Below are 12,908 nucleotides of genomic sequence, written 5' to 3'. Positions count from 1 at the left end.
TGCAGTAGTATAGTAATGACACAGTAATCCCAGTAATACATGTCAGAGAAGAACAAAATGTTCAATTTATTTCACATGTGGGAGTGAAGTGATAATATAGCATTTCATCCAGGACAGGTACTGAATCCTACTATTGATGGCTCAATGGATTTTCCAGTAGTTTTACTCCAGCAAACCATTTTGGTTTATTTAAGGTGCTGACTACACACATTTGTAAGTGCTCATGTGATTTACGTGCTCTGTCTCTATAGGGTTAAACATTAGTCAAACTTTTCTCCTCTTGGCTAGAAAATAAGTAAGTAGGATGCTTTAATTACAGAATTAAAAACAAGAGGCATGACTGAACCAAAATTTAGCACTTTTAAGTCCCACTTAGATCAGTGTTAAGAGTTATACATGTGCTAACTTTGGATCATTGCCTGCCAAGATCCTTGACATACATCTGGTACATAGTGAATTATTCTACTGATTAGAAATACCTCCGTTGGACTTGACGGTCTTATAGGCCCCTTCCAACCCTACTATTCTATGAAATGTCACAGATTTGGGTGTGTTTTTTAAAAAATTGTCCATGCTGGTAAGGACATTCCTGTAGGAATAAAGCATGTGTTGTGTTTTTATTTTAGATATATGTTGTTGTTGTTGTGTTATTTGTTCTATGTCATTACGTGAATGGTTTTATATTTTATATTATGTATTTTAATGGTTTTTAATTTTTGTGAACCGCTCAGAGAACTTTGGCTATGAGGCAGTATAGAAATATAATGAATGAATGACTAATAAATGAATGCCTTCACTATGCAAGCTAACTCCAGGGTGACCAAATTGTGGCTGTGATGTAAAGAGGCCCATGTGCATACACTTGGGGGAAAGCTTTTCAGGGTAAATGGCAGGGAGGGGGCTGTGGTAGAAGGGGAGATGAAAAACCTCTGTGTGCAGAAGACCATACATAGGTAGCCCTTGGGATCCATAACTGTCTAGCCACAGGATGCTTTGCTGAAAGTAGAAAGAAACTGTAGTAGAATAATACATGTTCACCTCTCTTTGGTACCATGCATATATCATGTATCTACTCATTTACGTTTGTTTTTGCACGTGCAATTGGTTCTGATCTGCTTTAGTAATAACATAATAATATGGTGGCAGTTAATTAGAATTGATCATTCAAAAAAAATGTGTGGTCTTCTAATTGCCCCCTCACTGAGTGACAGTTCTGTGATTTTGACTGTGATCTCCACTAAGGACTGGAGTTATATCACCATTTTATGCACCAAAATTACATTGTCTCTATAACAGTATTTTTTAAAAATCTGACACTCTCCTTTCTTCATTAAATGATGCTTATGCCACTGTGATTCTTAAGCCTGGTAAAGATCATACTCATCATGCTAATTTTTGGCCTGTTTCATTACTTAATGTAGATATTAAAATCCGGGCTGTGTACTGCTTCAGACTGAATCCTGAAGCAGATCAGGGTGATTCAGGCCGAAGCAGGCCAGTTCCAGAGTGGGTTGGGAGAGGCCCAAAGCTAGTTGGGCGGGGACTTGCAGCACTGGGCGGAGGATGGGTGCAGGCCCCGACATTCAGCAATCAGTAACTCTTTTCTTTCTATACAGGGAATTCTCATAAGGATATGATGTTGCTTTGCTCAGATTGCCTAGTTCTGTAAAATGATAGTTATAGAGTTACTGCCTTGTTCTATAAAACTATAGTTAGAGATGACCACCAGCTTTACAAGGGAATTAGACAAATTTATAAAGTGCCTACTAGGCATGACTACTATCTATTACTCATCATTAGAGGCAGCAAGCTTCTTTATACCAGTTGCTAGGGAGCAGCAGTGGGAGGGGTGTACTGCACAGACGTCCCAGAAGCATCTGGTTGGCCCCTGTGGAAACCAGAACGTTGTACTAGACAGGCCTTTGGTTCTTATGTTCTTCCTCCATGTGCACGCTGGAGGGAGGCCACCCTCACACAAGGAACTAGTGGATCAGGTTAAGAACTGCTATAACAACTCTTTTCAGGTCCGATTATGTGGTAATGTTTTAGCAACACATACACATTTTAGTACAGGCAGCTATGATAGAGAAGCACCAGGCTTTTAATTTGTCCAGACTAAATTCATTAATGAGTTTTGAACATCTAAAGATTCTTTCTATGTGTTTTGGAAATTATTTTTCATGATATGCATAAGTTTAATGCGTTTTCCAGAAACTTTTATTTGGTATAGCCAGTGGCAGAGATGAACAACTCTGGTATGTCTGGGGTGCATTCTTCTTGCAAACAAGCAACCCCCACCCTCCAAGTCTACATTCATGATGAACCTGCTCAGATTTTGCCATGACGATACCACCCTAATGGCAGAAAGCGAAGAGGATCTAAAGAGCCTCTTGTTGAGGGTGAAAGAGGAGAGTGCAAAAGCTGGTTTGAAACTCAACATTAAAAAAACGAAGATCATGGCATCTGGCCCCATCACTTCCTGGCATATAGAAGGGGAAGAAATGGAAGCAGTGACAGATTTTACTTTCTTGGGCTCCAAGATCACCGCAGACGGTGACTGTAGCCATGAAATTAAAAGACGCTTGCTCCTTGGGAGGAAAGCTATGGCCAACCTAGACAGCATAGTAAGAAGCAGAGACATCACCTTGCCGACAAAGGTCCGTCTAATCAAAGCTATGGTTTTCCCAGTAGTAATGTATGGCTGTGAGAGCTGGACTATAAGGAAGGCTGAGCACCGAAGAATTGATGCTTTCGAACTGTGGTGCTGGAGAAGACTCTTACGAGTCCCCTGGACTGCAAGGAGGTCAAATCAGTCAATCCTAAAGGAAATCAACCCTGACTGCTCATTGGAAGGACAGATACTGAAGCTGATGCTCAAATATTTTGGCCACCTAATGCGAAGAGAAAACTCTCTGGAAAAGACCCTGATGCTGGGAAAGACTGAAGGCAAAAGGAGAAGGGGACGGCAGAGGATGAGATGGCTAGATAGCATCACGGATGCAATGAATATGAACTTGAGCACGCTCCGGGAGAGAGCGCAGGACAGGAAGGCCTGGCGTGCTATGGTCCATGGGGTCACGAAGAGTCGGACACGACTGAACGACTGAACAACAACAACAATTAATTTGTACTGTAATTGAGTTTTTCCTCCATCATTTTCATATAACAGGAGACGCACTTCGAAGAATGGCATTTTAAATACTATAGGAAGATCTGTGGATATGCTGTGTCAGGAATGTATCAAAACACTTTTAAGAGTTGCTGTTACATGGCAGCTTCCCACATCATTGTGTTTGCTTTGTAACAGTAGTTTCACACATTCAAGTAATCATAAGAGAACTGCAATTATTGCAAGAATGAGACATGTGACCTTGCCCATAAAAGCTTATAATATGGAGTTTTTGCTGGGCAAGAGCTATGTAAACTTTGCTATTTCACAGTCGTTTTGATTTTACATGATGTTTACTGTGCACCAGAAAGCCGAGACCTGAAGGCAATGACATAACTTCACATCTTTAATGTTATGACTTAGGTGTTCATTTAGCTTAGCAAATAAGTGGGTAAGTGGCAAATATATGGTCGGTATGGGCCAGAATCAGTTGCCCTGGTATATCATGCAATGAAAATACTTGAGAGAAGAGGACTCAGCTTCCAAATAACTTCAACATGGTATGCTGTCTTCAAATTCCCCAACACAAAAGAATAGTTTTTTAAAATACAACCTTCATTTTGCTTTGCAGCATATTGCTTTACAAAAAACCCATACAAACACACACACACATGCACACGCACGCACACATGATTGGATCCTAAGAACTGTGAACAATGTTCCAGTCATGGAGTGGGGCTTTCCTCCCCTATCTGCTACAGCAGTGCCCCCACCCAAAACGATTAAGCATTTTCTGAGGTCATCAGGAATGCTGTGGAAAACAGCACAGGGGGGCTACAGATGGAGGGAAGAGTTGTCAGAAATAGCAGACTTCCCTTATGCAAGCAGAAATGCCATGCTGCTTGCAGCAGACACCTTTGGACCCAAGCTGTAGATTTCCCTTTTAGATAAACACATTTTTCAAAGACTAGATTTCATTCTATCACATTTATACATAATATCAGTTTTCCCTTTTAATTTGATAATGCAAATGCTGGTGAATGTAAGGATTCACAGTTTCCTGTAAGAAAGCATTTTTTAAAAGTGGTAGTACCTACATACATAATGACACAAATATATGACAAAAATCAAAGTATCTTTAGGAAAACATCAGTGTCAGTTTCACCCTGTAATTCTGTAGCCTTTTGTTATACACTTTGGAGGCTACTGCCCTGATCGGACAGTGATGTACACATAAGAGCTCTTACAAAAGGAAACCTTCCTTATTTAGGAAGCACACACAGATCTGTTTCCTCCATTGAAATTAATGGGGAAGCTGCTGCAGCCATATATGTATCACAATTCCTGTATTTATAAACAATTGCTAGACAGCTTATAAAAGAAAAAAAATGGAAAAGATTAATGCATTACAGATCCATTTCCCTAAATGCTCTGTGGAACATGCAAATCATTTTGAAAGTCTGAAGTTACAAAGGGAACACTGTTTACATAGGATTTACTGACAGAGTTACATGACAAATCCACAGTGAATCTGTGCTATAAAAAGTTTTGGATCATTGTATTTCCGATAACAAAGGTTAGTTTGTCCATTATTTAACACTTTAAAAAAATTATAGTTTTTGGGTTGGATCTAGACATATTCTTAGGGTAGACCCACTGAAATCAACTCTTAAGGGACTTAAGGTAGGACTAACTGGTCCCACTGATTTCAAAGGGTCATATTTAAGCATGACTAAGTCTGGATCTAACTAAATATCCTTGTTGCCACAAGAGGCATGGTAATAAAGCGCAAAGTATGTTACATGTGTTGCTGGACTGAGTTCGAACGAAAACAGAACAAATAGAGGGGGAAATGAATTTGAAACCACAAATATGACTATTTCAATGCACATCTGTAATGCCCATGATGTGGAGCCCTGATCACGGATGCTTCCATGTCAAACAGCGACCCAATGTGTGTACAGCAGGCTCCCCTCTAAAGACATGCCCTTTAATGACTGGAGTTGAAGACACAATGGTGCGGGGGGGGGGGGGGAGAACAGCATGTGTGGCCTCCCTGCCTCATGCAGTAGTTACTCTCATGAGGGGGAATGCCTGAGTAGGTTTTGATAGAAAATGAATGACAAATGTTTGACCACATAACTCAAATTCTTCAGAGAAGTCTGAGGCAAATACTTAATTTTGGATTCCATTGGCTAGTTTCACAAATTGAAATTTAAAGCCCCATGCCAATATTTTATGCGCAAAACCACATTGGTTTTGTGGCCTAACTTATGTATATGTTTGGAAGCTAAGTTTGTATGTTTGAATTCAATTTCTTCAGTTTCTGGCATCTATGACAGTTTTAAAATGTATGCAATATCCAAGCAGTACATGTCTTCAGTTGTTGGATATGATTTAGATTAAACTACATTTTAAGAAGATTGCATTCATCCAACACCCACAATAGTTTATTAAATAATATACATTTAAGAAAATTGGTGGCTTCAGTGAAACTAGGGGGAAGAGAAGGACTCTGAGACCCAGTTCACACATGATAACCCACCAGTTTAAAAAATGATGGGGTGCCGTGTATGAGCGGTACACTCCCTGAGCATACCTGCCTCTTCTGCTTTACAGCACACCCCACGATTGCCTCCTTCATAGGTGGTACAGAGTGACATGAAAACCTGGACCACTGGGTTGTTTATGGGCTAAACAACTCAGTGGTTAACCCAGCAACAAACCATGGGTTAACTGCTGTGTGTATGTCTCCATGAGCGATTTACTGCAAGGTTGCTGTATTTGGAGGTTGTTTGGGGCACATGATGTTGTGGCCATCTCACAGCCACCCTGGAGTTTTGGGCCAAAAAACTGGTTCTTCTGAAACTTTGAGTCTAATTCCTTTCCTTAATTCAGCTTGTCTGCACTTCTGTTGTGGTGTGCACCACCCTCCACATTTATTCTGGCATGTTTTCTCTGCCTAGGCGTGTGTCTTTCACGGGCTGTGACTTCACTGATCCCAGTCACCACTAAACTCTGGTGGCCATCCCCACAAAGTATAGGTGTGCTCCGGGCAGCCTTTAGCACTTTTGCCTGGCAATACCTACACCCCCCGTCACTATCTTGCATTTCCCATCAAGTCCTATAGCCCCTATCTCACAATTGTATGATAGTGAGGCAGAGGCTATAGGACTTGCTGGCAAATGTGCCATAGTGAGATAGGGGAGGGAAAGAAATAAAAAACAAAACTGGTGGAATTGGGCATAGGTTGGGGAAGCAGCTGTCTCCTCAGAAGTAACTCTCTTTGTGGTCAATGAGGCTTATTCCCTAAATATTGATGTTCTGTTTCTTTACTGTTTGCTTTCTTGCTGCAAGGAAATAATTAATGTGAAGCTTTGAAGCTTCACATTATGGGAACTTCAGGGGAAGGAGACAGCAGGGTAGAGCCTGGGGGGGGGGGAAGCCTCTCTTATTGGTTGAGCAGCCCCTGCCATTCTGATGACATTCACTCCAACCCCCCCGCCCCACTCAGAAGTATGTTCCTGTGAAGGGACTTAGAATGGTGTGATGCACTCATTTGGGGAGCCCCGAGTGGATCAAAGCTGGTTCCTTGAAAAATCCAGGTAAGCAACCATTCACTTCTTTTTCCATTGTCATGGAGACACCGCCTGGATTGTTTAGCACAACCCTGCAGTTCAGGTTCACATGTCACACTGTACAACCTACGAAGGAGCCATCATGGGTTATGCGCTAAAGCAGAATAGGCTCTTGCGCTTCAGGCAGTATGCCTGCTCATGCACAACTCATTGGTTTTAAACCAATGGATTGGCATTACATGCGAACAGCCTCTGAGTAAACACTTGTCTCCACCAGCTGCTTGCACTGCTTATACAAGCTGTTATTTTCAGGTGGGATGAAGATTTAGTCATACTATGACTAACATAAGGCCCATTGATTTCAATGGGTCTACTCAAAGTATGATTAAATGTGGCTCTAACCCTTCTATTGTATTCATGTAGTGCAGGGGTAGGCAACTTGTGGCTATGCAAGCTGGGACTGATGGGAGTTGTAGGCCAAAACATGTGAAGGGTCACAATTTGCCCACCCCGATATAGTGTTAAATAAAACCACAGTTAATACATTAATAAAAGGACATGAGTAAATCAAGCCATGAAGCGCTGAACCAGTGAAAAACCTTTTGAAATAAAAGGGTAAGTGCATCTTCCCAAATATATTCAAAAATACATACCTTACTTATTATAGCAGTAATTATATATGCAATCAAATCACCATCACTTATTGGTGGAGGAAAAGTATTCTGTGATTGGGAAAACAACCTTCTGATGCTGAATATCCTTTGTGCCAGACATTCTATAGAGTGTGGTACATTTATAAACGTCATTGAAACAGAATTAAAATACTCTATTGCCCAGTGAATGCAGCCCCAATTAGAAGTAGGTTTCTGCTCACATATCATCCCTGCTGGAAGGGCAGAAGGCAGGAGCTCCACATCTCTCGTCAGCTCCCAACCCGTATGCACACTGCCAAATACTGGCAACTTTGACACTGCCGATAGCCTTCTGGTCACTGGCTTGCTTCCTCTTCTCTACCAGTCCCAACAGATGAGCAGTCCTGTCAGCAGCGACAATACATTTTGGCAAAGGGGCTGCAGCCTTCTGCTGTGCTCAAAAAGCTCCTGATAGGGATACTTATACATCAGTTGTTAAAACACGAAGCAAGAAAAAGCATTTGTGTTTTTAGTTTAGAAAGAAATATGAACAATGGGTAAGGTAAAATTACTTAAAATATTTGACCTTAAATCGGACCTTAAAACATTTGTGCCCCTATAACTGTCTATAATATCGCTGAAGTGGCAACATAATGACATATTTTGTGATGATGCATTAATGTTGTTGTTGATAACCTTCCTTCTATGGCAGGGGTAGGCAACACACAGCCCATAGGTCACACGTGACTCACACTGCAGGCCTCTCACTGCCGCCTGAAATCGAGGAAAACATTTTTGGGGGGAAATGCTGCCCGTAGAAGCTATGGAGTGCCAACAGTGTAAAAATAAGCTTGTTTGCTAATTTGGCCCTTCTGGCACTGCTATAGACATCATTTTCACATTTATTTTTGTGCCCATGTGTGTGTGGTACATAGGGGGTGGTGGTCTTCTGGAGGCTGAAAATTGGCCACAGACCTCCGGCACTTGCCCACTCTGTTCCATGGGTTTAAGTTCAAGCTGAAAAAAATGGTAACCTTTTCTAGGAAATTCGAGTTTTTTTCCCCAGAAAACATTCCAATGCTGTCTCTTAACTGTGCGTCCAGAAGTCCCGTAGATGTCCTTTAACACTTTACCAAGGGTGTGGATATGTTCACTTTGTCAGTCACACAAACCTTAAGTAGATTGAGGAAAATCCATGTATTCCTAAGGTTTGTTTACGAACATCTTTAGAAACTATGCTTCCGTCAACAGTAGCTTCTTGTCCCCCAAAAGAGGAAACCAGTTGAGCCAATCATTACATCATTATTCTATATTAGCCTTCCCCAACCTGGTGTGCTCCAGATGTGTGCACAACTCCCAGCATCCTCTAGCATGTGTGCTGAGGGATGTTGGGAGTTGTAGTTCAACACATCAGGAGGGCACCACGTTGGAAAAGGATGTTCTATATACTGGCCTGTAACCGATGCATTACAAAAAAAAAGGGGGGGGGAGATTAGAAACAGAAATGGTAAACAATAAATTGCTCTCCAGTGCAGATAACTAGCTATATACATAGCAGGATTTCCAACAAAATATAAATAAGGTACAATGCCAATTGTTCAAGATGGAACAATTTGTGCAGCCATGTTGTGCCAGATACACATATGGATCTTTTTAAAAGCACCCATGTGAGTTACCTTTCAGTTTTTCTCTAGGTACACACTGCAAAATTTGCTACTTGTAGGTTTCCCACATAGGGCAGTAAATGTTTGATTAAAATATGACATGAAAATCACCACTGTGCTGATTGCTTTAACAATGTAATCAAACATCTGTCCAGGTTGCCAGCTATAGATTCCTGTTCAAAGTCACATCTAAATAAAAGGGCAGTTGAAAGGTGATGATCACTTTTTCAAGCAGGTTGACAACACAGAAGACATCATTAGATTATTTTAACCAGATACCTTTGTGTGAAAAGTAAGGAGAACGGGTTCATGTTTCTAGATTTTGGAGGTAATTAATGATCCAGATTAAGAAGAGACAGTATAAATGGAATACATTGTACCCAGGAAAGGGCAGATGATAAACAGTGATGCCTTACTCAGGAGTTTTTTTCCCCCCATCTTGGAATAATGATTTTGTCAGCTGTGTTTATATATATATATATATATATATATATATATATATATATATATATATTTAGTGCAAAAAATGGGATAAAAGTTTAATTCCAAAACCATTTTTCTAAATTACCTACAGACTTGTATTCCTGGTGTCTTTTGACATGGTCACAGGCAAAGCATGCATGTGATTCCCAGAATTGGGGAAGGCGTACTGAGAAATCCTTCCTCCAGTTGAAGTAGCTAATGTACAGTTGATCATTTTTGTCAAGCATCAGAAGATATTCTGAAAGGTCCCTTGGGGAGAGGAAATCCTCCACGTGTATGAAAGAATTGGCTGGGATGTAATTCTCATAGTTTTCCCTAGGAGGGCCCAGAACAACTGGCACAGACCCAGCCAGAAAAGCATTGTAAAGCTTCTCTGTGATATAGTCTTTGTGGATAGAATTCTCAAAGGAAAGGTAAAACTTACAAGTGGAAATAGTTGGGATCAAATTTTTATCACTCACGTAATCTCCAAATGCTTGCCCATAGGTATGGATTTCAATGTATTTACTTAGTTCATTATAGTACTTGACCCTTGCATGCTCAGGGTTCCAGTTACTCACCACCCAACACACCAGTCTTTCTTTATTCGGCATTTCAAACAGAAAGGTGTTTGTGCTAACCATCATGAAGCCATAAGGCACTTGAATATCTGAATCACGACGATAAGTGAGGGTCAGGTTAAACAGATGTTCAATTCCACTCTTTTGTGGAGTGTGTGTTGGTGATTCCAAGTTCATCCAGATCCATTTCTGAAATGGTGGCCTAGGCTGCTGAGGTAAATTAGTCAGATCCCAACTGATGTCTCTGTGGTGAATAAGAACGGCATGAGACCGGTTATATAGTGTACGGTCAGTAGTCAGATGGCACCCATGGATGTTAAATGTTGGGCAGAATTTCAGGTCAAATGTCTGGCCAAATGGCCACACCCATATCAGAATAGTCGTCTCATTGATATAATCACTTTTGCTGGAGAAGAAGTTCTTCATTTTCAAAACTGAGCTGGCTGATTCAATGGGACCAGAGATCCAGCTGTTTGTGGGTTTGATATAAATAAGCAGACATGCCATGAAACAGCCCAGCACAATGAAGAGAACTAGAAATGGGCGGAAAATCCCTTTGGATGACGATATCATAATTTGATCTGTGAAGGAAAGAAGACAGAAATGAAAGGTTATTATCTTTAGATTAATGCCATGTGCCCCATGGTAACAATTGCATACATGTATCGGAAAATTATTTTTTTTTACAACTACAAAGCTTCACAGATTTTTGATGGAATTTTTAATATGTTGCCAAACAGTCTTGACAAACTCTCACACAATGAACAGTTGGGAAGAATCATAATGTTTCTTTTGCCATCTGAATGGGAAATTTAAATAAGCTGAAAGTATTGGAAGGTTGGGATGAATATAATGACATCATTGTTTTGTGGTGTACTTATTTAATTTTTTATGTTTGATTCAGTAATATTGAATTTGACTGAACCTTTAGGCTCATCTGTACTTATCATAATGTACCAAAGATTTTACTGTCTCCTTTTCTTCTGGTGCAGTTGCCCCTACTTCATCTGTAACCCTAGGAAAGTAGAGATGTTCATTACAAAAAAGGGATTGGACAGAAAATTGATTTTCTGGACCTGCAAGAATGACGACTAAACATGTATTTAGGTCTAGTGGTGTGTTAAGCACTGTACAGGATAAAAAAGCAACATTTTCTTGCCCGGAGGCCTTACAGTGCAAAGGTAGCTTCACACATTCATCTTGGCCATGATTCATCTTGGCATTGCACTGCCGCTGACCACAGTGGCAGTGCACCATCACACCAGCATGGTGCAACAGATCATCTCATCCCATGAGGCTTATTGGGTGGCTCCACAGGATCATCCTCATGTACGCCACCCATATCTTCTTGGGTGGGTGATATAAGCATTATAGTATCCAATTATTTATCTTCCTATCTAGCCACACACGTAACTGTACCACAGCTTTGTGTCTGTTTCTTTCTTTCTTTGCTAATCCTGTCAATGGAAGTATGTCACTGAAACAGGTTTATTATTTAGACGCATAGAAGACAGCAATTAAAAAGCATAAAAAGACCTCATTAACACAAAATGTAACTGGGCTGACTAAAAGATACGTCTAAAAATGCAGTCCTTTTTTGTACACTCCCACGTCCTGAACCTTGGATTCTTGACAATGGAGATCAACCCTACATCTGAGCCAGCAGCTTGCTGTTCAAAATGCTGCTTGGTCTGATTAGCTCCAGGAAAATCTCACCATAACTTGTGGATAGTCTAGATACAGATACAGGGAAATACCTTTGCATAAACAGCCATAAGCATGTATGATTTAGCCATATTTTTTCCCTCATGGTAATGAGCTTGCAGCCCAGGCCAGTGCCCCCTGGACCACTGGGCCTGGATAAAGTGTGGCCTCTTGTCCAACGCTTGGCTGCTGAAGGTAGTTTTTGTGAAGAATGCCTTCAGAGTGAAATGGATTATGGATAATTATAAACATTTTACTGTTTTCAGATGCAACTGCTGTAGTGCTCTTGAAGCTGTGCTATAAGCTGTTTTCTTATCTCCAGCCAGAATTTGCAGCCTAGCACAATGAATAACAAATCTTATACAGCCATGGAAGCAAGAGTTGATGACATCACTGCCCAAGCATAGTTGTTTCAGCCCCAGGGCAAACTTGTAACACTCCCTACCCCCTCCAATACATACAATCTCAAGGCCTTTTTGGCTGTTAAAGAAAGAAGGGGGGGAAAGGACAGTAAAAGTCTTTGCCACCTCAAATTAAGATAGGAAGACCACTTCCCAAAAGGTCTTAAAATTCCACACATGGCCTCAAAGATTGATTTGATTGGGGAGGGGGCATTTTCACCCCATCCCCCCCACATGCTGAATAAAAATCTAGGCTGAAAACTTTGGGTCAGCTTTACCTGCAGGGAGTAGAACAGAGGTTAATTTCAATTGCTCCAACCTTCCCCTTTGACCAGTTAAACTGGGTAAGTTACACAGTCTGCCTAAAGCAACAGCAGGTCAGTGAATGACCAGTCAGTTCAGGCTATGGTTAGTTGCCGGATATCTTGGAACTACTGCAGAGGAATAATATGTCAAATTGGGGAAATCCCAGCACTGATCAGCAAAGTTAGTTTCCCCCCCATTCCTTCACACAGATAAAGCAGCCACTGTAGAGCTCATAGCAAAAAATGTTAAGAGTTAAGGGGCAACTGGACAGATATGTACATGGTTACAGATGCTCATTTTATTATTTAAACTGGCAGGTTTTTTAAATCATTGAACTGAATTCAATGATTTTAAAAACCCTCCTGGGTTAAGACCAGAGTTAAGGCTATCTCATGTTGGCTCAAGCACCACAAAGCCAGGAAATTGAAAGCTAAGGCATATGCCTTAGACACGCCCTTTGGCCAATGTTGA

The 12,908-nt window shown here is 40.9% G+C and overlaps 1 protein-coding gene across 2 annotated transcripts in view; it reads right to left on the bottom strand.

Annotated features, from left to right (window-relative positions):
• Nucleotides 1–9,522: 9,522 nt before the first annotated feature.
• The window catches only part of FUT9 (fucosyltransferase 9), a 109,390-nt gene continuing 106,004 nt past the window's right edge, over nucleotides 9,523–12,908 (bottom strand). Inside the window, exons 3-4 of one of the 2 annotated variants that reach the window (XM_084827140.1) lie at nucleotides 10,984–11,041; nucleotides 9,523–10,607 (exon numbers count right to left, since the gene is read on the bottom strand). In XM_084827140.1, the coding sequence (XP_084683266.1) occupies nucleotides 9,523–10,599 (1,077 nt within the window). In that variant the 5' untranslated portion in view covers nucleotides 10,600–10,607; nucleotides 10,984–11,041. The remainder of the gene's footprint in view (nucleotides 10,608–10,983; nucleotides 11,042–12,908) is intronic. The other variant, XM_084827139.1, reaches the window with a different exon arrangement.

This window comes from Heloderma suspectum, chromosome 1 (genome assembly GCF_057233095.1).
Source record: "Heloderma suspectum isolate Gila_16-S chromosome 1, 16-S_ref, whole genome shotgun sequence".
Lineage (NCBI taxonomy): Eukaryota > Metazoa > Chordata > Lepidosauria > Squamata > Helodermatidae > Heloderma > Heloderma suspectum.
The sequence above is the reverse complement of the archived record's forward strand: the minus strand, read 5'-3'. Positions and strand labels throughout refer to the sequence as shown.